Here is a 26,564-nt window from a genome sequence, read left to right on the forward strand (position 1 = left end):
TGTGGCTTAGCTTCCAAGATTTGCGTCAATGCTCCTGTTTATCAGAGAGCAAGAATGAGCTATGCAGCAAGTTTTGGAGACAAATAGCATCAGCATTTTCAGTGGAGCATGGCTTTGGAAGAGAAAAGCCTTATTATGAATAATTAAGGGCTGAGGAGGCATCAAGCTCTCGGAGGGCTCTGCTGGAATTTCTTTCAAAGCGGATGGATGGGTTTCTGTGAAGTGCTCTTTTGGGGGGGTCAAACTACACATGAGGGTGCTGCTTGTGGGTTGTGTGGTGGTGATAACACGTTTGTGAATCCAGCCTTTTTATGATGGCTTTAGGTAATCTGGAGGAAAACATGTGTAACAGGTGGAGGGAATTTCTGTCTAATCAGCCAGAGACACAGGCTTTCTTTTTCCTCCCACTTCCTCAGAAGAGATGAATAGGTATGGTGCAGGCTTATGCTAACAGGCGCAATTTTGTAGGAGTTTCATAGTCTCACTTACAGCATCTATTAAGCTTATTGCAGAAATACATCTTTTAAACATGAGTTACCCCTGTATTGCCTGATGAGAGAGAAGAGGCTTTTGTAAGCATGCAGGTAGGTAGTGCTGTGCCTCTGCTCCCACTGTCACGCTGTAAGAGCTGAAACGAGCAGTTGAGGCAATATTTTGAAGCTGGTGCCGAAGCACACAGGAGTTGACTGACTTGTGTGCTCGTCATCAGCACACAAGATTTCTGAGTACTTCAGAAAGTGGGATCCTGTTTCTCTGTTTTTTTTATTTTGATTGTTTGTTTGGGAAGAAACCTGTAACAGTGATGTCCTGATTTTCCTTTTTTGTGCATTTAATACTATTGATGTGACTGCTGCACAACCTTTGAGCAATCTTTTCCTTGATCTCACTATTTAACCCCAAGAAAAGAGACAGAGGGGTTATTTCCGTGTTTCCATTGTTGTAATATCTCTTCATTATTGTATATATTTTGTATGGAAGTGATTTTGCTTCTTGAGTTTACTTCTTTGTTAAGTTACCATGTTATACAGTCTGTAGGATGTCCAAACTACATGTTTGCTGATACACATGGCAAGTCAGCACTATTGGCCAGCCCTCTGCATTTAGAAATGGAAAAGGCTGTATGAGAAGTGTCTTCAGATGCTCTCTTGTTTTTCAGATACTGTAGCAAATGCTTCAGGACCTTTACTAGTTGAAATAGCAAAGGCTCCAGGGTCTACACTAGGAATCACACTGACAACAACCACGCACCGGAACAAGCAGGTCATTGTCATCGACAAGATCAAGCCAGCTAGTGTGGTGGACAGGTACAGATCTGAATGGGCTGCTCTCCTAGCTCTGCTTTTCCTTTCTCTGCTGCTTTTTTGTCCCCTTGTTAGTTATACACCATTCTTCCCTCTCTCGCCTTGAAATGGCCATGTCCACATGTTCTTAGGACTAAGATTGCTAAAAATATCTCACCCAGAACCGGTGGACCTCCTCACCTGGAATGAATGTAACTCAGTGCATGTGAAAGCTGAGCTCTTTTAAAAACCTCAGGTCTGACTGCCCTGGAGCTGTGGAACGGCAAACACCTATTGTGGAGACTTCTGGCTAGAGCCTTTTCCTGGTGGGCAAGGTAGACGGTCACCCTTTACATGGGGATGCAGAAAGACCATGATGCAGCCCTGGCTGTGGTTAGTCATGTTGCTAAGCTGAATTGCTAGCTTGTAGGACTTAACTACACTGCTGGGTGAGCCCTCAGCCATCCAGACTAGCTATGAACTAAAAACTTAAAAGATCTTTCCCAAGCCACCAGCAGCACTGACTGAAGCATGAACTGTCTTAGTTGGTATTTTGGGCAATGCTTGAACCTAAGGTCAAATTGGAAGTAAAAAAAAAGAGATATGAAAAAAATTTACGTGCATTCACATAATTCACAAGTTGGATTTTGTATGTTTCTGCTCCCGACTGTAAGGACATGGATTTTGGCCAAGTGTATGATTACCTCTCTTGCTGTTTCCTTTGCAGATGTGGTGCGTTGCACGTTGGCGACCATATTCTCTCCATTGATGGCACAAGCACAGAGCACTGCTCCTTATTAGAAGCAACTCAGCTTTTAGCTGCCACTTTGGAAAATGTCAAGCTGGAGATATTACCTGTTCACCAAAGCAGGCTGCCTTTGAAGCCGCCAGAAACAGGTGTGTCCTCTGTGCAAACATTCTTGATTGCCCTCAAAACTCACTTGAGGTGTCTGCTGGGCTTCTTGCTGCTTTTGAATGCTGGCAACAGACTCGGAGAGACATCTGTGGAGGGAAAAAAAATGATGTTTTGATGAAATGCATGTGATTAGATGACGTTCTTCAAGGATGTGAATAGGAAAAAAAGGTAACATCTGTGCTTGAATGGGGAAATTGGATGTTGGGAATCCCAGGGTTTTGCAGTGCTGAGTGCTGTGCAAGCTGCTTCCTTAGTACCTCAGATAAGAGACTTTAATGGAGAGGGAGGAAAACAACCTTGGTGCTGGCAAATATATTTCCAAGCTCAGTTTTCATTTGCCAATGCCTAGTAAGGTGTTGCAAAGGACAAGTCAGTAGGTAGGATCCTGCTGGACCTTCTTAGGAAACAAAGTTGTAACACAAGTGTTCATCTTCTGGACCAGCCTATTTGAATGGCCACTGTGTCTGAGCAGCCAGGGGTAGAGTGAATGTATCTGTAACTGCTGCTTTCCGTCACCCCCCACCAAAGAAATACTAGGAAAAAAATTCTATCTCCAGGCCCCAAATGCCTGTAAATGTCATTAGGAATTCACCCTGATGAGCATCTTTGTTGACCACCTTTAGATCCTCCTTCCATGAGAGGCTGACTCAGGTTCTCATATAAACTTCATAGTGAACATAGCTTCAGTACTAGTAAATTTGTTGCAGCTCTTGCCTGCAGTTTTGTTACAGTCCATACTGGTGGTCTTGTAACTCAGGTGTTTCAGGTATGACTGTTCAGTGTCAGCCCCTTTTGCAACTGTTTGCAATCACTTGTCCCTCAGGAACATGCATTTTAAATATACTGGTGCACAGTAGCCCCAGGCACAGATCTTCTTTCCATTCTCTTCTAGCGTGGTGTGGGGAAAGTAAGAAAATACCTGTGTTGTCGTCTTTAAAATGATGTGGTGAAACATAGTCTAACAACATCTCCATGTCTAGAAATAAATCTCTTGCATTGTCCACTCCAATTTGTGCAGTATTAAAGCATTTTAACAAAGGGGATGGATGACTTGACCTTTGTGCCCAAGAAAAAATGGAAAGCTCTAATCCTTTTTCAATGGCTGTTAAAATGAACTATTCTTCTATTCTCCTCCTTCCATTAGTGCCCTTGTCCTAATCTCCTTTCAGAATATATGCATTCAGCAGCAGCTCAGGAGAAGGAAGAACTGTGGAAGGACGAGTCGGTGTGTTCAGAGCATTTTTACCCAAACCTCCATATGTCAGATCAGTTTGCTGTGGCAGAAATACAAACCACAAACTTGGGAGAATAATTACAACACATGAATATGAAAAATCAGGGCTATACCAGTTGTTCCTGCTTTTGATTAAGCTCTTGAACACATGAAGGGAAGGATGCTGTTCATCCATACGGCTGTTAGGAGGCAGAGGTGTGTGGCTAGAGACCAGTGCTTGGCCTTGAACCTTCACCAGTGCTGATGGGGATGGGAAAGGTTGATGGTGGGGACAGGAAGGAGAGTGCTTTGGGCAAGAGGAGCAGCTCACAAAGCAGTGCTCTGTAGTGGTGCAACCAGGCACAGCACCGTGCAGCCCATGGTGAGCAGCTGAGCAACCACACCAAAGCTGACAAACCATGATTGGACCTGGGAGAGAGGCTGCTTTCTGCTCCAGACACCAAGTGCCAACTCCACAGGCTGCTTTTTCTGAGTTTAGGGAAACAAATAGGGCAGAGGAAAAATGGGCCATGCAAAAGCAAACAGTTGTGGTTTGCAAGAGAGTGAAGCCTGGGGAAAGCAGCCTAGGAGAGAAGACTCTGCAGATGCATCCCTGTTCAGGACTTGCATTACTGAATCCTTCCAGTATGTGCCTGCATGGGGCTTGTCATTATATTTTTTCAATGTGGCTTCTCATGCAATCAAAATCCAGTTATTGAGGAGGTGGAGAGGGATCCGAAGCTGCAGCTGCCATCCAAAAATATGGTCTAATGCTGAAGCACTGGATTTGTCAAACTGAGTTTGCTTTCTTTGTGGCTCTGGGGGCATTTGGAGAATTTGTGGGAGGATTACGCCCTGCTCACAAGATCAATGGGAGCAGATGGTGCCCAGGAGTGGTGCTGGAATGGATGGGTTTCCTCAGGCAGGGATGATGTGTGAAAGCTTGGGGAAGGCTGTTGTAGGTTTTTATCACAGAATTGTCCAAAATCTCTTCTCTCCCCCAATGCACTGACAGCTGAGTTTCAAAGGCACTTTTTTCTGTTGTCAGATATAAGCTAAGAATTTATAGACAAATGGGAGAGTTTTAATTACTGTAAATGGATTAAATGATTTTGTGTATATGCCCATAAGCTCTGTCCCTCATGTTCAAAGTGTTTAATTTTATTAAGAACTTTTTTCTTATCTAGATATGGCTACATTTATTAATTTGATTATTGTTTTTAAAAGCTGCCTGGCTCTGAATTTACTTTTGAGTCCACAAAATAGAAACCCCAGAGCTGAAAGTATATTTTTTAAAAGCCTGGTATACTAAGTGCTAAACTCACTAAATGTTTAGCAAAGACTAAATATGATCAATATATTGGTTGGAAAACCTGACCTAAATGGTTTGATGCCTGTGATGCATTCACACAAAATGGATATCCACTGTTAAAGGCACTAACAGGCGACCTTTAGATGAGGTCTCTGGGTGGACTCAGTAAATAAATTGAGTCCCTGTCCCAGATTGGCACCCTCAGAAAGCTCAGCCAGTACCAGCAGTGGTGGTGTTTCTGCCTACTTCGAGGACACAGAGCCTGGAGGACATCTCTTCCTGGAAAGGCAGTCCCCAGTCAGTGCAAGTGGTTGTGAGGTTAAGAGCTCTGGGATAACTCGCGGCTCTTGTGACGCTCCACTGTGGGATGCCGTTCATGCTTAGCTGAATAAGAGATGGTTGCAATCTTACTTATTAGCCAGCAATTCTTCTTGGAAGAAAATAGATCTACCCAGCATGGTGCAGAGGTTTAGGAGAGAAAACCCAATGCTGCTGGGCAAGGAAAATCAAACTGACCCTGTGCTGCCCAGGAGCAAGAGGAGCGTCAGTGAGAACAGACAGGGACCTGTGCCTGGGGGGATGTTTGAAGCACTCCACAGGGGACTCGTGGCATTGTGACCTGATGTCGCAAAGCCACAGTTCCTGGGACAAGGGATATCCAGGTGATGGACATCATGCTGCAACAGATTTCTGCTGTATGCTGGGCTGGGGTTAGGGTTGAAGCTGAAGTAGTTGTGTGGCCTTGAACAGAGTCTGCCATGTTGGTGCCATGTTTTAGTTTACTGTTTGCCACAGCTTTGGCGTCTCTTCCTGTGTCGGTGGCCCTCTGTAATTGCTTTTATTCAGCAGTGTATAAAATCCCTTTTGGGTTCTGGTGTGCTGGAGGTGGCCTTCCTGTATTCCCCTCTTTCGTCCGTACGTGCACCCTGCAATGGATTCCTGGCCACGAGCAGCCACTAAACAACCAAATGCTGAAGCCAAGCAAAGTGCTGAAAGCAGTCTTCGGCATGTGTGGAAGGTGTTGAGCCTTGTCCCCGGGAGGGCTGCTCTGGAAGCAAGGTGGGAAAGAGCACAAGGAGGTTTCCTCAGTACCGTTGGATAATGATGATAGCCTCTGTGGGAAACTTGTGGCTGGAGGGAGCTTCTGCATTTTACACAACAGACTGCAAATGGTAATGACATCTGTGTGCTGCCAGCACGGCTTAGTCAGGCCGTTGGCTCAAGATGTGGAGTTTTTTATGGGGAAGGGGTGGATTTCTGCCGCTTTGCATCAAGTGTCATGAGGTTATGTGGGGATGCGTTTTCGCTGTTGGTGCTTGATGCGCTGTGGCTGGATCCTGACTTGTTCAGAGCCAGTATGAGGCACTTTTCTAAATGTCCTGGCTTGTGCTTCTTACCTTTTCTTTCTCTCACTTCTCCCTGCCTGTGGTGATTTCTGCTTCCCTGGTGCCATCAGTCAAGGTGCAGAAGAGCGACCACCACCACTGCTGGGACCCATGTGTCAACTACTGTCACACCCACCACCCGGGACACTGCAAGACGCCCACATGGACCCAGACGTCTGGACAGGATTACTGCAAATGTAACCTCAGTGTACAACATTGCCCCCATCCCTGCATGTATTCATTCATGTTGTGCCCCCCCATTTCCGTAATACTCAACTCCATAGCCGCAATTGTCACTCATTTCCTCCTTGGTCACCTGGGGCTCTTTTCACAGGTCCAGTGCTGAGGTGCAAAATCAGCATCTGCAGCCCAGCATGTGCAGATCTGGTAACTGCAGTGAGAGAGGTGTGCTGGGCAGACCTGTGCTCCTATCCTCTAACTCCACATCCCAGTGCCTGGTTTCATATGGGCAAGGGCAAAAATGAGTTGCTGTGGACAAGGAGGGCAGATCTGGTGGCATGTAGGAATGTGATACATCAACGCATCCAGCTTAGCCCTGGTGTCACACAACATATTAGCAGCAGGATTATGGCTGCTTCAAAATCTCTCTGTAAACCCACCTCTTGCAGGATGCAGCCTCTGTTCAGCCTCAGTTTTCTTGTCTTATGACAGTAACACAGGGAAGAAATGTTCTGCTATGTGTTGGGAAGCAAACAGGGCAGCTCAGTTGCCCAGCAGCTAAAATTCAAGCTGTGGTTTCTCTATGTGCTTAAGGTTTGTTAGTGCCATTGAGCCAACGTGCTGTTGGCTGCCCTGAATCCGTGATGCACTTCTCACCTGGTGGCCTGGATGCTGCAGTGACAGGCCGCCCAGTCACTGGAATCACTGAACACCAGACAGCAATGTACAACTTGAGCCCAAGCCCAAGCTCCCAGAGCTCTCCTGGAGCTGCAAGCCCAGGACAAAGTTTTCATCTCAGTCAGAGGGAGCTAGTCCAAACACATTAGCTGCTTGATGAACACCCATTAGATGAACCTGCTGCCGCACTCCTCTGTGCTCATCCTTAACATGCTCTGTATTTCCCCAGCTCTGGTGGCTGCCAACTTCTCATCTCCCAGCATGAATGCGCAGGGCTTTCCCTGCCAGAACTCAAACACGCTACCTCGCAGCTCCCACCCCATGAGCCCCCGCACCACAATGCTGAGGAGGAGGCAGAAGAAGAAAGAACACAAGAGCTCACGTAAGAGTGGTGGTGGGCTGGGTCTGGGTTGGAGGGGTCATGCATGCTTGCCTTGCTGTCCTTATTGTTGACTGTTACCCAGGGTAGGACTGCTCATCTCAGCACTGTCAGTGACTCCCTTATCCTTGGTCACTGTCCCCACCACTGCCAGACCGAGGTCTGTGACCAGACCCGTTACACTGACTGTGGCTACCCTGACTTTCTGCCTCTCTCCTTTCAGTGTCGCTGGCCTCCAGCACGGTGGGTCCTGGTGGGCAAATAGTCCACATGGAGACAACAGAGGTGGTGCTCAGGGGAGACCCTTTGAACGGCTTCGGACTTCAGCTCCAGGGAGGCATCTTTGCTACTGAAACCCTGTCTTCCCCACCTCTTGTCCGTTTTATTGAGCCTGACAGCCCGGCAGAGAGGTTAGAGACCTTGCCCTTGGATGCTGATGGTGCTGCTGCTGAACATTTCATGGTTTGGTTTGTTTTCTCTCCTCAGAGGCTCATTTAGATATTTACTATCATCCTTGTAATATCTCCCATTCTTCACTGGGCATGGTTTACTGTCACTGCCATTTCTGCACTCGTCGGCTGACCGCGGCCTCCCTCGCACCCCAGGTGAACGTCTTGGCACCAGGCTGCGGCTGTTCTGGGAGGAGGAGGAAGGGAGCGTGTGTCTGTGTGAGAGAGCCATTCCCATTCCTTTTTTTTTTCTCCTTTCTCTTTGAAAGATAAAGCTTTTGTCTGCGTGCAGAAAGGGGAAAGATCTAAATGGGTGGGCCCAGCACTGCCTGGTTTCATTGTAGCAGAGCCCAGCTATATAAATTGGCCTAAAAGCAAGGTTTTGAACCTCAAGAGGAGGGCTCTGGTTGAGGAGCAGGTAGGTGCTGTGTTTAAGCGCTTTTGCTTTTGGCTTTACAATGCTGGGAAAAGAGCAGACCAGAGAGGCAGCATTACCTGCTGCATGTCACCCCCTGGGGATATCAGGAGAAATGGTTCCTCCAGTGGCCGAGTCTCAGCTCGGTAACTGTGGTTGCTCTGGCTAAACTTTTTCCAATACCCTTGCTGGGTGGATTTAAAGTCTGCTGGATTGTCTGTGCACAATGATGTAGATGCCCTCTAACATTGTTTATCATACTAAATGGATCAGGTTCCAGCATGAGTTGAGCTCTTGTGGGGTGGAAAGGAGAGCTGGTTTCATTAGGCAGATGAAATAGTGAGGTGAGCACAGGGATGGCACTTCTGTCCCTGTGCTGGTTTCTTTTCCCGCCTGTAATTTCCACAGGTGGTCTGTCTTCCCGAGGCAGTGCCTGAGGTGCAACGACGTGGCAGTGTTCAGCGCCTGCTGCAGACACTTCCTTGGGAGGAGAAGCCTCCTAAGTCCTCACCAGCATATGCTGATGGTTTGGTGTCCCCAGGCCAGCCTGGGGAAACAGCACATGGGAGTCATATGCCAGGGAACGCACCTGCAAAAGGAAATGCAAGTCCTTCCCATGCAGAGTGGTCTCTGTGTGATAGCTTCTCCAGGTGGCTGAGGGCAGAGGCAGGGAGATGCACAAGCACCTGGTGCTTGTGTCCATGGGAGGACAGGGACAAGGGGCTGGCATAGGAAAAAAAAGTTGTCCTGAGTGATACAGGTGAAGAGAGATTTCAGAAGCCTTTTATGCCTTTCGTTTGCTTGTTTCCAAACAGGGTTTAAAAAGGAAAATGATGGTGTTTTGGTTTATTTATTCTGTATTACCAGGGTGAATTTGGCTTTCCTTGCAAAGCACCAATCTCCTTTTATATATCAGGCAACAACAAAGCCTGCTGTCCCAGGGGAGGAGGGAGATGTGCTGAAATCTGCATGGCTTTGTTTTATCCTCTTGCCAAGCCTGGAGCAAAAGCAAAGACTCGCAGTGCAGTCTTGCTTGGCTCTAATGTGTCACACACACTGCTCTCCCTCTCGGCTGCCCACCCAGCAGGATTTGTGCTCTCCTGGCTACTACCTTCTGGTGAAAGGGATCAATTCTCTCTACATTTTCAGCCTGGATTTGATTTGGGGATTAAATCTCTGCTGTGTATTTCTTCCTTTCCTAGACCATGCTGCTCTGCCTAGCTGGCAGGAAAACACTGCCTTTCCTCCCTATGTTGAAGTGATGAGTGCACTGGGTTTGCAGCAAGGTGAAAAAAGGCAGGATTTTGTTTTCATTTCACTTTTTGTTTCTTGTTTGCTTGTTGGAGCTTGTTTGCTCCATCTTTCCTTAGATACCTTATTCCCTGCCCTTGAGAGGTTCTGCTGTAACTGCAGCCCAAGACATTAAAGTCATTTTTCTTGCCTTTACCAAGCCAGGCTCTCGGCTGAGGCTGGGCTATGCTCTTGTGCTGCAGTTGCTGCTTTCTGCAAAAGCAGGTGAGTGGTACGGATACAGACATCAGGCTCAGCAGCCTGAGTCTGTCCTGCATGTTCACACACTCCTGTGAAAGACCTGTGAATCTGAATGTGCTGTTCCACAAGGGCATGACCCACAATCACTTTGTCCATCTGGTTTGCTGTGGAGGAGCTGCCTCTTGGATGTCTAGCAAATTTGAGTATTATCAGGGAGGAAGACAGCATCACCCTCCTTTCAGGGAGATTGGGCTGCCTCACATTTATTATCTGGTTTGTGCTAGCTTGTGGCAGGTGGTTTGAAGCAAAAGTGCTCACCTCCCTGGCTTGTGATTTGTTTTACAGCTGAGAGCCTCTAATAGACCTCCCTCCCCACCTGTTGTTTTGTTTCCTGGGTGCAAGATGAAGCCTTTGGGCTCCAAATGAGACAGTGATTCAGCCCCTCTTATCAGCAGTGAGAGTGGAATAAGAAGATGCCTGATGTCCCCTTTTGGCTGCCTTGAAACGTGCAACTTCTTTGTCCTTCCTCCCCCTGCTGTCAATGACAGCAGTGGGAGTGTATCTGGCTTCTCCATCACAGTATCCAAAATCAGTGCTTCCTGCTGAGTTACATGTTTTCTAGCTCTGCTCAAACACAGTTGTATGAACATTGTGTTTCTGGCTTTTGAGTATGAATGGTTTGCAAAAGGAAAGTTTAGCAGCTGGGTGAAGCTGTCAGTAAAGCTTTGATCTTTTGGGGGCTGGGACCCACCCGCTGATGTGCGGACACAGGTGTACAGACATACACACATGTGCATGTCTGATCTGTGCAGGCCAGCTCGGAGCTGTGTAAGGGCACAACGGATCAGTTTCTGCGGCCCGCAATGTGGCCATGGTCACAGATGCTGCCACTCACCCCACAGTTGGAGTGACCACGCAGATACTGATGATGCTGAGTGAGATCTTCAGCACATACCCTGCCAGAGGCTTGAATTTGTGCTGCTCTGCATTTAGCAAGACACCTCTGCTGCTCCGTTGCTGTCTTTGAGCCCAAGGAATGAGTCATGACAAAATGCAAATCTCTGCAACCCCAGGGAGACATTCCCATCATGGACTCCAACACATCTAAGGGGCTGTCTTTCACTGTGGGAGATGCCTGTACTCTTGTTTGTTCTGATTTTAAAGCACTTCTCCTCCCATGACCACAAAGCACTTTGTGAGCTCTGATGTTAGTCTGCATCTCTAGGACAAATGCCCTCTCTTTAGGAAATCCATCCAAAAGGTTCATATAGGATCCCACAGCAGAGCCAAGGAGAGGTCTGCAGGAGCCTTGGCTCCCAGGGCGCTGCTCCCAGTTCAAGAGCGCATGAAATGTGGAAACTAGTGTCTCTGGAATTATTCTGAAGAGTTAACAAAGCACATTGGGTTGTCTTGCCCTCATGGAGGGAGCCAGAAGGTTGTGGCTTCACTCCACAAACTTTTATAAACCTGTAAGACTGGGCCTTAAACAACCATGATTGCCTGAGGCTAATAGTAAGAAAAAAAAAAAAAAATTCTGACCTAACAGAGCTATTGGCTGTGAAACACCCAGGGAAATCTATCCTGAGTGAAGAGACACAAGAAACAGTTGTTTTGCGAGAAGGTGTCTCTGGTGGGAAAAGTGGCAAATGTTTGCTTAGATGCTGAGTAAAAGTCTCCTGTGGTGTCCCAGGCCTTGCGGCTGAAACAGTGGTGCCAAAATGGATTGTGTCCTTGTGCAACCTTGAAATGACAAAGTGATGTCTGTGTGATGCTGATGTTGATCCCTCCTTTCTGAAAGGTACATTCTGGCCATAGCAAGAGAGCTCTCAGAGCTGGAGGAGGCGTTTCTGTCGTAGTCCTTAACATCTTCGTATTTATAAGGTGACATTTCTAAGCACATCTATGTGGCTGCATATCTGTGAGCCCAGTAAAAGACTGTAATTAAACTTGATGTAATTTATTTGCAAGGGTGGATTTACTTATACACCATGGAGTTGTCTGTCCTAATCCAAGTCTCCTTGAACAAACACTTCTGAATTTACATCTCGTAAAATAACCAGCGTTCTTCCATGGGTGGCAAGAACTCAAGCAGCAGTGTAAATATACTGCAAGTTGAATACCTTTCTACCAGTAGAATAACCTCCCTAGGCTCTCTCCAAACTTGCTTATATCTCAGCTTTTGATGGGCTACCAGCACATACTGTTGTGCTTGTGCATTTTTCTTGAATTTGGATGTGTGCATTTTTTTTCTTGATAACTTGGCCTTTCTTATACATCCTGTTGTTTGGAGGCGAATAACACAGTGAGTGTCCATTGCCTTTGATATTATCTTTGTGTGCCCGGAAACAGCGGTTCGATGTTTTCTTACGATTGAATTGGGTGTGAGTGATGAAAAGTGTCTGGAAGGATTAGTAAAAAACAAGCTGTCTTCTGTGAAATATAAGTGGAAGCTGACATCTAGAAAGGAGAGGGAAAAAAATGTGCTAGATTATTAAAGAGCAGGGGAATAAAGATTATCTGGAGAAAGCTCAAAGCAGGATAGCCGATGCCTTCTGGGAAATCTCTGTCATAAAATAACTCCAAATGTAGAGGTAAACTTTAGACTTGTTCCCATAACCCTCAACCTATTTTGGAGACCACTCTGTAGCTTATGTTAATGACGGGGGAGGAATGGTTTCCCAAGCTCTGCTTGAGGGGGCAGCCTTACTGGGAGGTGATGAGTGGAAAATCTGAAAAGATGTGATTATAGCAAACAACTGATGAATGGTGTGGAGGAGAAGGAAGATGAGCAATTGCCCATGGCCAGTCACAGGGAACACTACACTCTTCATTTTGTAGAGCCATGGGCCAGCTCATGTAAGGTGTAGGATTGTCTTGCTGGTGTTACAGTATTTAAAGAAAAAAAAAAAAGAGAGAAGAGAGGGTGAATCTTGAATGTGGTGGTTCACGTGTTATGAAAACCTTGCTTATAAATACAAAGGGGTCCCAAGAGACAAACCGTGCTGTAGCAGTATACCTCCAATGTAGCCTTGCCATCATTGTTCTTCTTCCAAAGTGAAAAATAAAACCTGCTGATCTGGCTCTTGGAAAAAGTGGGTCTAAACCAAAAACCCCAAAGTGCCAGCTGTGCTTATACTGCTGGGATATCGCACTGGAATAATATTGGCCTTTCAAGGCAGTTAAACAGTATCAATGTACAGTTGGCTTCCAGAAATGCAATTACAAGGGATAAATGATTATCCAATTTGCTGAGACATTTCAGTGAGTTCATTGGATTGTAGCTTCAATATTAGCCATGTATTAAGCAGAGGACTCTGGGCAATATTCAGCGCCATTAGTTTGGGTTTCAGAGGGCACAGGCACATGGAAAGAGCTGTATACTGTTAGGGTGGGAGGGCACGTGCCCTTGAATTTATCAGTTTCATCTCTTGTCCGTGGCGTTGACTTTTAGGAAGGTGAGTGTTGCTTTTTTTCTTCCTGGAAGTTGCAGAAAATATGACTAAAAATGGTTATTTAGCAGCAAACTATGTCTGAACTTAAGCAAACCACAAGGGTTTGCTATCCTGTGACCTTCCAGGGGCTCTTTGTACTGGGACAGGCACTGCAGAATGAGTTATCTTCTCTTTGGGCCACTTCTGCAGGATTTGTCGCTACTCTGTGTCTTGTAACAGATTTGCCTGGCAAAAGTAACTCATGGCTGGCTGTGGGATTGTTTTTTTCTCTTTTCCTCTTTTTCCCTGCCTCCTTGTCCCCTTTCCCTCTTTTCCCTATTTGGACTGCAGGTGTGGGCTGCTGCAAGTAGGAGACAGAGTCCTTTCTATCAATGGCATTGCGACTGAGGATGGGACTATGGAGGAAGCTAATCAGCTTTTGCGTGATGCTGCACTCACGAACAAAGTGGTGCTCGAGATTGAATTTGATGTTGCAGGTATGTTGCCAAAAGACTGCTGCTCTTCCCTATGAGCAGGACTCTGCTAGTGCCTTTGCTAACCCATAGGAGGGAGTATATTCACACAAATACATAAGGTTTTTGCTAGAGCTCAGAGGGAAGAGCGAGAAGACCCTGTGAGGACCTTTTCCATTTCTCGTTGTTCTCTAATGTGCACCGAGATGGAGGGTCCTTCTGATCCTTTCATAAATGCCTGTGCTTGCCACTTGGTTGATATAAACTTAAGTAGTAGATGAACAGGCTACCCACACTTTAAATATTTGCTCATTAATATGAAAAATGTTTATATTAATTTATGGCCTTGAAGAAAGGAGAGAGCCAAAACTGTTGGCTGGGGCTAAAATGCAGCTTTGTATTAAATAAAATAATTTTTTAAAAAGTTTTTTCCTTTTCCATTGACAGAGCTGACTCAATCGTGAAATACAGCATGATGTGAGCACTTCACTTGATGTTCAGAGCATGTATTTTTAATGAGAATCCAAATTTTAACCTGAAGTCCACAGGGCCTCGAATAACAGCCTTATTTGAATGAATAAAGCTGAGTTTTATGGGCTTGTTTTTCTTGGTTCCAAAGAAACCATCCATGCAACTGAAAACTCTCTCTTTTCTCCTATTTTCTTTTTTGTCTGTTTTTGGTTTTATAGAGTCTGTCATACCCAGCAGCGGTACTTTCCACGTTAAATTGCCCAAGAAAAGGGGTGTAGAGCTTGGAATTACAATCAGCTGTAAGTATTGCTCATACTTGTGCTAGCAGTTGTAAGAGCCACTGCTATCCACCCTGGCACATCAGAGGGGCCCGGGGGAGACTGATAAGATTATGTGGGGTTTCCTGGTAGTGCTTGCAGTGCTTCTGATTTATCCCAAGCTGAATTAGATGTGTGGTTCCTGCCTCCATGAGCTGGCAGCTGCAGAGAAAGGCAGCACATGAAGGGTTTGAGGCAAAGGATGCATTTCTACTGACCAGTTGGTCTGTGCCGCAGACTAATATTATATTATGTTGTATTATTAGTGATATTATATTTATTTCCTTGCTTACAGTTGTATTATGTTCCTTTTAAAAAAGAATTGCTTGGGTCTGGTGGGACCCTTGCAGGGAGAGGTGGAGGGAGAAGAGCAAGTGTGAGGTGAACCCACAGCTTGAAGGGTAGAGAGGGGAAACTGCCAAGAGGAGGAGGAGGAGGAAGAGCGTGGCTGGCCTTAGAGGTGGGGAGAAGGCACTTTAAGGACAGGAGGGTGAAGGAAAGGATTTGTTGGGAGTCCTTGCATTGACTAACCCCAGCCACGGAGGAGATCCATGTGCCAGGACTTGGTGGGCACCGAGAGAACAAGACATAAACCTTTTTCTTTCTTTTCTCTCTTCTCTGCCCACTCTTGATTAATTATCTTTGTTTTTCTTCTGAAGCATATTTTTCATTTAAAGACTTTTGCCCTCTTTAGAGGGGATGCTGTAAGGGGATGATATAGGCAGATCTATCCCAAATTTCTAGCCAACTAGGGGTCATGTTATGTCTTCCACCAGTGAACTTTTCCTTTATGGCAAACATGAGCAGGTCTCTTCTCGCTCACCCCTCTTTCACTGCTGGGTAAACAGGGTTGAATAATCTCAGATTTGCCATGCCCAGAGGCTGCCACCACCTCTCAGCTGAAACAAAGAAACTTGTGAGACTGCAGTAATGGGATCTTGTGTCTAAGCCCTCAGGATCATGGGCCCTGCTGTGTCTGGGGAACAGTGTCACGAGGGACACTTTAAAACTAGATTTCATTAAAATAGATCAGCTGTTTATAATAGTTGGGTTCCCAGCCTGCTGCCCTTCCCAGTGTGTTGGCATTGCAATCTCAAGTAGCAACCTAGGACTACGGGTCTGGTAGCAAAAAACTTCTGGCTTGAGCACAGCCAGGGTTTCACCCCATTTAAGCTTCAAACCTTAGTCTGTATCTGGGGCTGGAGAGCAAAACAAACCTAGGAGTTGCCAGCAAGAATATTAGTTTTTATTTGTGGCGTCTCATGTAAATGACATCTGCTTCAGAAGTACATTTATACTTCAAACGTATTTTTATGTTGAAAATGTTTTCATTTGAAATTTGTTTAAAAAATTGGTTTCATGCACTTTTTTGAAATCACTGCTAAATAAAAAGAAACTGACCCCTGGGTTTTAAATAGTTAGATGCTCATTATCCAACTACAAAGCTGTTTTTTAACAATATAATAATTTGATCATTTTGATTGTTGAATATGTTCGCAGGACATTAAGTAAAACATATGAATAAACGTAAGATATATTTCAGTCCTTTGCTGAATCAAAGCCAAAATTATACTTACAAATGGAGCAAAAGACAGCCATCCAGAAAATGCAGTGGCAAGGATTAAATGCTAGTTGAATTCTAATTCTGTTTTCATATATTAGTCCATATAAACCTACATCCACATGACCCTTAGCAAATTAGATCATCATTTTGTCACTCTGCCTCTGACCAGGCAGATATATATGCCCGTTTCAAACATGAAAACCAAAGCAAGCAGTACCTCTTGCAGAGACATGATGTGCATGCAGGAGTGTGATGCAAGCAGCAAGAGAAAAGATGTAAAAATAACTCTGTATTGCTCAGTTCCTCCCCATTCTGATGATTTGAATCTTTGTATAGGTCTAGAAACAGCTTTTATAGCTTTTCTTCTGACAAGGAAAAGCATATAACTACTGTTTTACAGTTGGGGACTTGGTTTACTGGCCTGCCACATTGAATTCCTGTTCCCTACTCTGTAAAACTGGGGCAGGTTAAATAGATGGCAAGCTGTAGGGGTTATTAGAAGACACCCTGGACTGTTGTGGCCACAGAATTGGGTTTGTTCATAAACATTGTGGTCCAGCTAAACTGTAGACAAAAGCTGAGTTGCTTTCATTGAGTTTTACCTCTTGGCTTCAACAGGCTCATCTGTAGTTAATTCTTCTGTCTAGGAAGGTTTGCTGCTGCCTTCTGACATGGGCGGAAAGTGTTACGACCTCATCAGAGGAGCACTACAGAAATAAAAGCGATCAAGTTCTTGCTGTGCTGTGGCTCTCAGAGCTAATTGGGAGATGGGCTAAGTAAAGCGGGGGGGCGGGGAGAGCAGGGTTCTTGATGGATGCATTGGAAGAATTCGTGTAATGGAGCTGGCTGCAGGAGGAACCATAAATCTGCTGGAAAGCCTCATAAAAGGGCTGAAAACCCAGGAGGTTTTTGGATAAAGAGGGAAGGCGCTGCTGGTTCTTGGATGAACATACAGAGAGGGTCAGTGCTTGCTGCTGGTGAGGGGTAGATGTTTGCTGAGGGCACTCATCTCTGAGGTCTCTGGGTTTGCTAGAAAGAGAAGCCTTGGGCTGGGCGAGCCCCCAGTTGTGGTCTGTGCACATGGCTGTGTGCACACAGGTGTGTTTCTTCCCCCTGCTCAAACACAGGGATGGAGCAAATTAAGATGCATGATGCAAATATTCACATACATCATTGTTTCCTCTTCCATTCCCCAAAGGATGAATAGGAAATCCAAGGGGTGGTCTTTCACTGGCTCTGCTTTGTATTTCTGTGGTGCCTTTCTGCCCTCAAGCCTCACCTCTGTCTCCCGTGTTGGCTAAATGAAAATTAGCAAAGCAAAACACCCAAGCTGCCCTGTGTGCACTGCTTCTTTGCGCTTCATCCAGGGTGACAGGGCAAGAAGCCAGCAAAATAGGTCTTGTTTTCTCCATACTCCAGTGCTTCAGTTTCTGTCCCAGGAAGAAGGCTGCATTTCTTTGTAAAGCAGCTGCTAAGCTTGAAGAGTGAAGAGTGCACTCCTTTCTGCCTCGCAAGGTTCAAAGAGCTGTGTCGGCTGTGATCAACTGTTTGCAGAGACCTTTGAGGTGTTCTGAATGGCGGGGATGCAAAGATGTGCAAACTGAGATTTTTTTTTGACACAGGGATGTGAATATTTGGCTCTTGTTAGCCTGAACTACTCATTTCCATTAGCAGAACACATGCCATAGGTGCTCTGATCTTGCTGGCTGCGTTCAGTTCTAACGATACAGCTATGCCTTTGGAGGTTTTCTGTAAATCTCTTGCAAATTAAAATCTCCAACAGTGAGAAGCTAATAGTCATGTATTCTTGTATGTTCAATACCTGACCTCTTAAAATAAGATATGGATTTGTTATTAGCCTCTGGAAAATGATAGTTGATTACACAAAAGATTGGGTTGGGTGTTTTTTTTCTGTCTGCCTCAAATATCCTCTCTAAGGGCTAGTTGTGAAATTCACTGCAGGGTACAGGTGTGGTGTTGTTGTTTGAACAGATATTGAAATCACTGTTCATTTTAGCTATGCATTAATGCTTTATATAGCATGTTTCTCAAATTACCTTTCTATATCTTAACAAATCAATTCCTGTGCCCTTGAAGTACTGCAGATAAGGTAGTATATCTGTTTGAGGGCGATAAAACCAGAATTTGCATAGATAGATAACTTCAATTATGTTGCTTAAGCATTGTAATCACTGTCCTAGCAAGAAGATGGATCTATGAGCCAAGAAAATCTAGTTTTGCTGGTACTGGATTAACTTGGGACCTACTGCCAGCCTAGCAATGTGCGTCTGCAAGCAGCAGTGTGCGTCTGCAAGCGGCAGTGTGCCCGGCAGTCTCCTGTCCTGCCCCCTCACTAACATTGCAGCTTCAACTGAGGTTTGCAGCTGATTCACTCTGGTGCTTTTAGTGAAGTGAGATCTTCTGTCCTGGTATTGCTACCTGGAGGTTTTGAAAGGAAATAGATCTGCGGTGGGGTAAATATCCTGCTGGAGGCACTGATAATGTATGCACCTGCTGCTAAAACTAATGAATGATAGACGAAAAAGTTGGATACTGGGGATTTGATTTTCACTGCTGTTTTTTTGTAATTGGTTCTGATTTGCTTTTATTCCTCTTCTCATTCCTTAGCTATCCTGAGATTATTTGGTTTCTGATTTCATATGAGTTTTCCCATTTATAAATGTTTGCTTTCTTAAATGTATTCTTATAGCATTATTACAATTTATTTAGTTACACATTGGCAGAATGCTGCTTTGGCTTGGTCAATAATGAAGGGCATTTATAATGGTTTGAAGCACTGATGCGTGTGAGATATGTTCTCGTGCTCCTTGGAGGGGAATAATTTACCAATACAAGTCATTATGCATTCTATTAAAAACACAAACTGGACATGTGTTTCTGGCCTTGTCATCCATCACAGAGTAAACGCTGAGTGAGCCAGAATCCCAGCAGAGGTGGTGAGAGACTGAAAGCAATTTATAAAAAGTAAATAACAGTATTGATCAATTCACCTTTTTATCACTGCCCTGTCACCACAGCCAAGCAGTGTTTTCATTTTGAGTTTCTTCTCCACCCCAGGCTTCTACCTTCAACAGCTGTTGATATATAGAGCTTTCTCTGGGCCACTGGAGCACATTTAAACTATCTTTTGTACTGGTAAACCCACCAAAAATACAAAAATACATGAAAGAGAGCCTACTTTCACCTGAAGTGGTTTGACCTGGTAGATGGAGGCTACAACTAGAGCACTGCCAAGAGAGAGCCTGGGTTTCTGAACACCAGCTTCTGCTTCTGTCTCTCCATCCATCTTTCCCCTTGACTCCCTTTGCTGCTGTCTCTGTTTTACAGACAAGCAAGACTCAGAAAGGCAAGGCTGCGCATCTGAACTGTGTCTTCCTGCAGCAAACAGAATTACCAAGACAATGTCCTTTGAAGAGAAATTACCACAATGACAGCAGAAACGAATAGATGAAAAGGCTTTACTGATCTGTTCAAGTGTCTTAACTCTAAAGACCACAACCCTAATAAAATGATAATGTAGTTTAAGTTTTGCTTTTTAAATTGCAGGCAAATTGGAAATGGTTTATCCAAAATCTGACCAGTGATCTACGTATCTAATGCCTCTGAACTAGACTGAGCCACCACTCCAGTGATATTGCAGCTCTCCTGTTTGTAGACAGGGCAGTCATTATACAGAGGCATGTTGTTACCCTGTGTGAACAGCCCAGTAATGTTAAAAGTGTGAGTCCCAGGGTGGCTGCAGCAGTTGAGGGCAGCCTGGTCCCAGCTGATGGGCAGAAAGCCCAGCTGGGCACTCTGCCGGGGTGCCGGGAAGGGCTTTGGGCTGCCAATGGTGAATTAATGGAGTCAGTAACTACTGGTTTTTAAAACGAACAGCAAGCGAGCGTTCTGCGCTTTGAAATTTCATTATGTTAACTTTGCATCTTATGCCTCTTTAGAGAGGATGATTATTCATTAAGTGTAACTTACCCTTCAGATTTGTAGGTGCTGACTAATAATGATGGCTTTATAAGGCCTTTCCATTTTACTAAGTGATTATTTAAAACAGAGGCCTGCTATTTATTAAAGTTTGGGTACTCTGATGGTAGGGACAGTTGTATGTGGTTGTACACGGCTCTTTCATTTAACTGAAGTCTCAAGAAAATCCGTTTAGAAAGCTCAAGTTCCAAAAACACTGGCGAACAAAACCTAGAATGATTTTTCCTTAAAACTTGCTTTGGTTCCTAATAGACAAAGCACTTAATTTGTCACCCTTGCTTCTGATATGGGAAGCTTGTGCTGCATTCAGCACTGACACCGATTGCAGAGCTGCAGAAGGACAAGGTCTCGCTTTCTGCTCCGAGATGGACTGTGGGCAGGATCCACCCATGCATCACAGGGCTTGTAAGACAGACACTGAGACAAACACCATTTCTGCAGGGCTTGAGGCATCTTGGTGTCTATACTTGCTTTTTTTTTTTTCCCTTCCCCCGCCCACCCCCACCCCACCCCCGCCACCCTTTGCTCTTTTGAGTGTTCATAGTCTCCAGACACGTCATTCCAGTCATGGCCATCCCCATTTAGAGGCAGCCATCCCCAACCCACCACCAGGACTGTGGAGATCCTCCCTAACCCCTTTCTGTCATGTTGCCTCTGCTTTGAAACTAATAAACAAACCTTGTGGTGGAAAGTATTTTTGCTAACCTGGATCATTTTGACAGAACCAGGCTAGGGAGCAATTAAACATGCAGCAATGCCAGCCTAACCCAGGGCTCAGGATGTGCTAGCAGGGTCTCCCATCACTGCCAGCTCAGATCACCTTCTTGTGCACCTCTCAGCAGGAAATACATGTCCTATGTTGAAAAAGAGAACAACAATAGTAATAACAGGGCAATACGTTTCCATCCCCTGTGCTGTTAATCTATGGGGTGTGGTCTCCTCAAGAAGGAGGGGATTTCTTCGTTGATTTTAGCTGCTGCACCCTGTCCTCCCTCCCAGCACACAGTTCTACCCAGCATGTATCGGCCTAACTGCTGGCTGGTCCGTGCTGTGGACAGGATAAATATAGGCACTAACTCATGGTGAATCTCCACAACCCGTCTGCTTCTCTTCAACATGCGGCCTCAAGGTGAACATGGGTGTCCAGACCAAAATTGCCTGGCACCATGCTCCAGTAAGAGATGGGGAAATAATTCTTCCAGGCTTTCTATCATTCAGCAGTTGCATTGCCATGACTGTTATAAAATCAGTCATGGTCTGCTCTTTGCTGTCTGACCTAACTCTTATATTCAGCCTGTTACAACTGAGACTGTCTTTGCTCTGTTCAGGACAGGTATTAGTTATATCTGGGAGAGGGTATCCTTAAAGGTGATGGGTTAGCACATATGTTTTAAAATCTCATAAACGGATGTAAACAACAGAAAAAGCCAGCAGAGGTGTTAGTAAGAGGAAGCACTTACTCCTTTATGTCTGACTTTCTGGGGCGCTCTCTAACTGCTGTTCGGGCAGGTGGATCTCTGTGTGATTGATGCCATGTTCCTCTCAGATATTTTAATCTCTGACCTGCACCTGATATGTTCAGATGCTGCGAACTTCTTCCTTCCCACGCAGGTTTTGCTGAGAAGCTCCGTCAGCTTTAAATGAGATGATGAAATTCCCATAGCAAGGCAGGAGGGAGTGGCGTGGGGTGAAAAGGATGCTCTTGGCATATGTTTGGTGTGTCGCTGGCAGGGGGGTCAGAGGGGGTTCGAGTCATAAATCTCACTTGGGTTTCTCAAGGGAGCAGCAGGTCTTGCAGGGAAATCTGAAAATGTAAATGCTCCCAGAGATGTGTACTTGCATCTCTCATGGGCTGAAAAAGTTATTGGCATGGTGTGGGAGAGAAGGATTAGAAACCACCCCTTCCATCTCCAGTACTGAGACCAACCCTCATTTATCGGGTTGTATGCAGTGGCCTGGGGAGCTGAACCAGCTGGAAAATAATGTTTTATCTAATTTTTCCTGGGTTAGTTTCCACCTGGAAAATTTCCCAGCCCACTTTACTTCAAGAACACAGAAATGCTTATGTTAGCCACAGTGCTGAGCTAGGTACTCCCTAGGCAGCAGTGCTGATGTCTGACTACTGCCATAGCTGTTGACTCACTTGCTGTCTCACATCAGAGATGTGGGTGAGCAGGTGTTTAACAGTGCTGGGATCGGCAATCCCACCTCTTGCTGTTGGACATCGTGTCCTCTCCTTCTTCAGGAGACCGAAGGTAGCACCTAGCTAATTCAGACAAAAGGCAACTAACAAATGTTTGCAGGGTTTCACTACGTTTTCTTCCTGCTGTGGCTTCCAAAGTTCAACTGTGAAGCATCATTTTGCCAAAGGAGTATAAAATGCCTTTCTTTAAAATTCTTTCTCCCCATTAACTATCCCCTCCTAGATAGCAGACTCAATACCTGGCTTTGTACCCATGTGTGTCTCTTGCAGCTGCAAGCAGAAAGCCTGGGGAGCCTTTGATCATCTCTGACATCAAGAAGGGGAGCGTAGCACATAGGTGAGCGCAGAATTTCCCATCTGCTAAACCCATTGCAAAATGTCCAGCCTGGTAACGAGAAGTTGAATGAAGCCCAAGCAGTAGCACTTGGTTCCGGATTTTGCCAGCTTCCAAGGAGATGTCAACCTTAGAGGTTTGTCTTAGACCACATAGGGCTTGCAATAAAACTGTCCATATTGAAGCAAGTAGAGTTGAGCTAATGGAGAAAGTGGCCAGGGCACTGATTCAGAGGTCTGCTGACCCTGTAAGAGATGGATGTTTAGCATTTAAGAGCATGTGTTAAAGGGCTTCATATATCCCATAATGGTGCTATGGCTCATCAGGTAGTTTGCTTTGTCTCAGCTCCTGCTCAGGTGAACAGACTGAGTGAATTGTGGGCACTGGTGGAGAACTGTGCAAATAACTCAGCATTTATTGCCTTCACCTCTGATCCCAATACCTCATAGCAAGGCTTTCAGAAGAATTTAGTGCTGATGGAGGACTCGTTTCTAAGGGTGCTCATACAGGAGTTTCCATAAAAGGTAGAATATCTGTCAGTTAAACATCAGGCATTTTTCAGTGCTGTAGTTTACCCAGGCTGTACATCTAATCTTCCTGCCTTGTTCTGTGTTGATGTATGCTCTACACAAACTTCCTCTCTTTAAGTTACAATTGTCCCAGACTCCATTCATGGTTGCTTCTTGGAAAAGATCGAGGACACTAAAAAGTTAGTATTGTCATTGCCACTGCAGGACTGAATGCATTGCAGGATCTGAAAGGCAAATACAAATGTACTTTCATTTTTCTCTTCCTTTCCATGTAGAACTGGCACCTTGGAGCCAGGAGACAAGCTGTTAGCCATTGATAACATCCGACTCGACAATTGTTCAATGGAGGATGCTGTCCAGATTTTAAGGCAGTGTGAAGACCTGGTCAAATTGAAGATTAGGAAGGATGAAGATAACTCTGGTACAGAAATCCTGATGCAAACTGGTGCCTCTCCACTGTAATGACATTTCCCAATAAGTAGTGCAAGCCAACAAAGATAAGGGCTGCTGCCTGGCTGGTCACCACTTTCCAATTGATTATAGTCTGGTTTTGTTATTTTGCCCTTAAATGGAGTCTGGAAGGTTAAAGTCCTATTTGGAACAAGCATGGTTGAAGACCTCAGTCTTTTGCTTCTAAATGCTGCAAGTCTATGACCTCTTTCATATGGCTAATTAAAAAACTCAACGTTCCTGTTTTCTCTCTCAGATGAGCAGGAGACAACTGGTGCTATTATCTACACAGTAGAACTGAAACGATATGGAGGCCCTTTGGGAATAACCATCTCCGGGACAGAGGAACCTTTTGATCCTATCGTCATTTCAGGCTTGACTAAACGAGGGCTGGCAGAAAGGTGAGGTTTGGGGGCAGAGAGTTTGAATTGACATGGGAAGGGATCTTGAATTTTGCAAAGTTTCCTCTGCTGTGATAAACTGTTTTTAGGTGTTTCAGTCTGCTAAAAAGGAAAGGTGCTATGAAGGTGTGAAGCGCTGTGCAGCAGGGACAGCCCTGCCGGTCTGGCCCTGCAGACCCACACGCAGGATGTGGGGTGGTTGTGACTACGCTGTCAAGGCAATGAGAGAGGCTCAAAGCAGGGCGCTCGTGGAAGAGTCAGATCCAGTGTGTCAGCTGAATGCAGCAGCCAGGAAAATATGTTTATCTACCCCTCTTCCACAGAGGTGCTTCCTGGTCTGTGATTTACCACGCCACATCTTGTGTGGGGAGAGTGCCCAGCCTGCCCACAAAACCACCACAGACTCCTGCCCAGGAGCGGCCTGTTGCTAAACTGTGGCTTATGGACATGGCAGCGATGTGTCCTGCTGAAACCACAGATGTCAGGGGTCTTCTGGCCCATCCTTGCTGGTTGCTTATTCTGTTATGTATGGAGGTATCTCAGTGCTGGACTGGCATGCCTGAAGAAGCAGACATGCTGCATAAACGTAGGTGCAGATTTACCTTCGGCAACCAGGGAGGTTGACTCTGTGTGTGTGCGCCTGTGTCTGAATATATGTGCAAGCGTGGGTTTTAAAGGATCAGGACATTGCTGAGAATATAAGGTGGAACTGAGTCATACACTGTATCTTAATCTGTCTATATGGTAGCTGTGGCTTGTAAATAGATCATTTCAGCAACCCTGACTCATGCTTCTTATAGGGTTGCTTTACCCTGTGCTGCCTGGCAGGCAGAACAGCAGCAAAAAAACCCTGAACAAATAGGTGTAAAGTGCTAGACCTGGGGGATGTCTGACTGCAGATCTGGCCTTTTGGTTCTTTCTGTTTCAAGACCATGATCTCTTAGCTGGACTGTAAAACAGCTCTGTTCCTCTTTCTGCATTGGGTTCCTCGAGCTCTCAGCACACATGCTGCTGCACGTTTCCATTGCTTTCCTTTGGCACAGAAAGCAGAACATCAGTGTCCCCTGAGAAGTAAGGAATAGGGATGGACTTAGTCATTAGTGGTTCTTCTCTTTGGGGATTTTATATTACTGCCTGCCATTGTAGGATTGAGTCTTTTTCCCTAGAAAATAATAGCCACAGAGTATCCGAGGCTTTTCTGCATAGCAGTTCTGCACTGTACCTGTAGCTCAGCTTGAGAGAGGTTAAGGACAGAAAGCCCAAACACTGCCAGGTGTCAGAAGATGGTCTCATACCCTTGTTGCTCTCAGTTCCCTTTGCAATGCCTTGGCTGTTCCTCCTTTGAACTCGGATACACATCAGTGACTGCTCCACAGAGAAACGTAGAACAGGCAAGTGCTGCGGTACTATTGAATTTTGATCAGGAGCTGGCAGGCAGTAAGGAATGAAAAGCCTTTTGAGAAGAGCGATAGAGCCATTCAGCATGTTCACTGTAGCAGACTAACAAATAATGGTGCCTGCGCAGAGGAGCAGCAGGGGGATGGAGCAGTGCGGGTATTTCTCTGGGTAACCTTGGCTCCCTGCGGGGAGGGTGAGGAGTGCTTGGATGGAGGCTGCCTGCAGGAAAGGTACATGTTTTTCTGCTGAGATGGTGCATATTTTTCTCCTGAGAGTAATAGAAGGGAAGTGGCTTGACCTTGTCAAGGGAAGAGGGGTGGTTGTAGTGTTAGCCTAAATTGTCCCTTTCCTGCCATCACTACCATTCCCTGTGCCACAGGCACCCTTACCCAGGCTCTGAAGGATGGTCAGGTTTCTGAAGGACAGGGATTTAAACCCAAAGGTGTGCTTTTGCTGGAGCACAGGACATGTTTCAGCAGCGCTGGCACGGGGTGGACAAGATCGTGGTGTCTGATACCAGCGACGCGCTGGCCGCTCTCATAGAGGCATGAGCGAATGTCTGTGCTGTGGCTCAGGCTGCTTGCTTAGCAATGGGGAAGGCAGGGTGTCCTCTAGGATGTGTCACACATCTGTCACAGTGGGTGACAGGCTGTCTAAGCTAAAAAGGCTCCAGGTGCAGATGACTTGGGTTTTTTCCTGACCTTGAACATTTTTCTCCTTGTACATGTCTGATCCTATAGAAACCTACAGTGGCAGCTCAGGCTGTTGGGTTGGTGTTGAGCAGTGGCTTTCTCCTATGTCAGTCTGTTTCCCCTCCTGCAGCACCTGCAGGTGGCTTTAGCCTGGGCCACAGGACTTGTTTTCCTTCTTCTTTGGGAAGGGAGTGGGCCTGAACACACTGTTCAAATCTGATTGAGGTGTAACGGTTCTCCAAGAGCAATTTTGGGCTATCATTGGCATTTAAAGTGCCTGACCAGCCTCCTCTAGTGCCAGCTGGTCAGGTAGTTGGGGGTGGCTGCAAGAGGGTTTTGTCCAGGAGTGCTCAACACCAACCCATGGTAGCAGGGAGTAGAAGGGATGATGGCCCTGCCCACATGCTAGGTAAATCCATACCACATGCATGCAGCCACTTCTTCTTCAACACTTGCTGGAAAGTGCCTGCAGCCCGTTTTATATCTTGCAACTTAGTTGTTGCTCAGTTCTGCTCTTGTATGTGTCCTATGAGCAAGGTGGGACATTGGGCTGGTTTGTGTTTGAGGTGGATGAAAGACTGTCAGTGATGATGGAGGGGCACA

The 26,564-nt window shown here is 45.6% G+C and overlaps 1 protein-coding gene across 2 annotated transcripts in view; it reads left to right on the top strand.

Annotated features, from left to right (window-relative positions):
* Nucleotides 1–26,564, top strand: part of GRIP2 (glutamate receptor interacting protein 2) — a 133,510-nt gene that overhangs the window by 86,227 nt on the left and 20,719 nt on the right. For both annotated transcript variants that reach the window (XM_075095963.1, XM_075095962.1), the window contains exons 8-17: nt 1,157–1,304; nt 2,008–2,177; nt 6,178–6,303; nt 7,194–7,346; nt 7,567–7,753; nt 13,481–13,626; nt 14,292–14,372; nt 22,427–22,493; nt 23,296–23,441; nt 23,727–23,871. In XM_075095963.1, coding sequence (XP_074952064.1) covers nt 1,157–1,304; nt 2,008–2,177; nt 6,178–6,303; nt 7,194–7,346; nt 7,567–7,753; nt 13,481–13,626; nt 14,292–14,372; nt 22,427–22,493; nt 23,296–23,441; nt 23,727–23,871 — 1,369 coding nt within the window. The remainder of the gene's footprint in view (nt 1–1,156; nt 1,305–2,007; nt 2,178–6,177; nt 6,304–7,193; nt 7,347–7,566; nt 7,754–13,480; nt 13,627–14,291; nt 14,373–22,426; nt 22,494–23,295; nt 23,442–23,726; nt 23,872–26,564) is intronic.

This window comes from Phalacrocorax aristotelis, chromosome 6 (assembly GCF_949628215.1).
Source record: "Phalacrocorax aristotelis chromosome 6, bGulAri2.1, whole genome shotgun sequence".
Classification (NCBI taxonomy): Eukaryota; Metazoa; Chordata; class Aves; order Suliformes; family Phalacrocoracidae; genus Phalacrocorax; species Phalacrocorax aristotelis.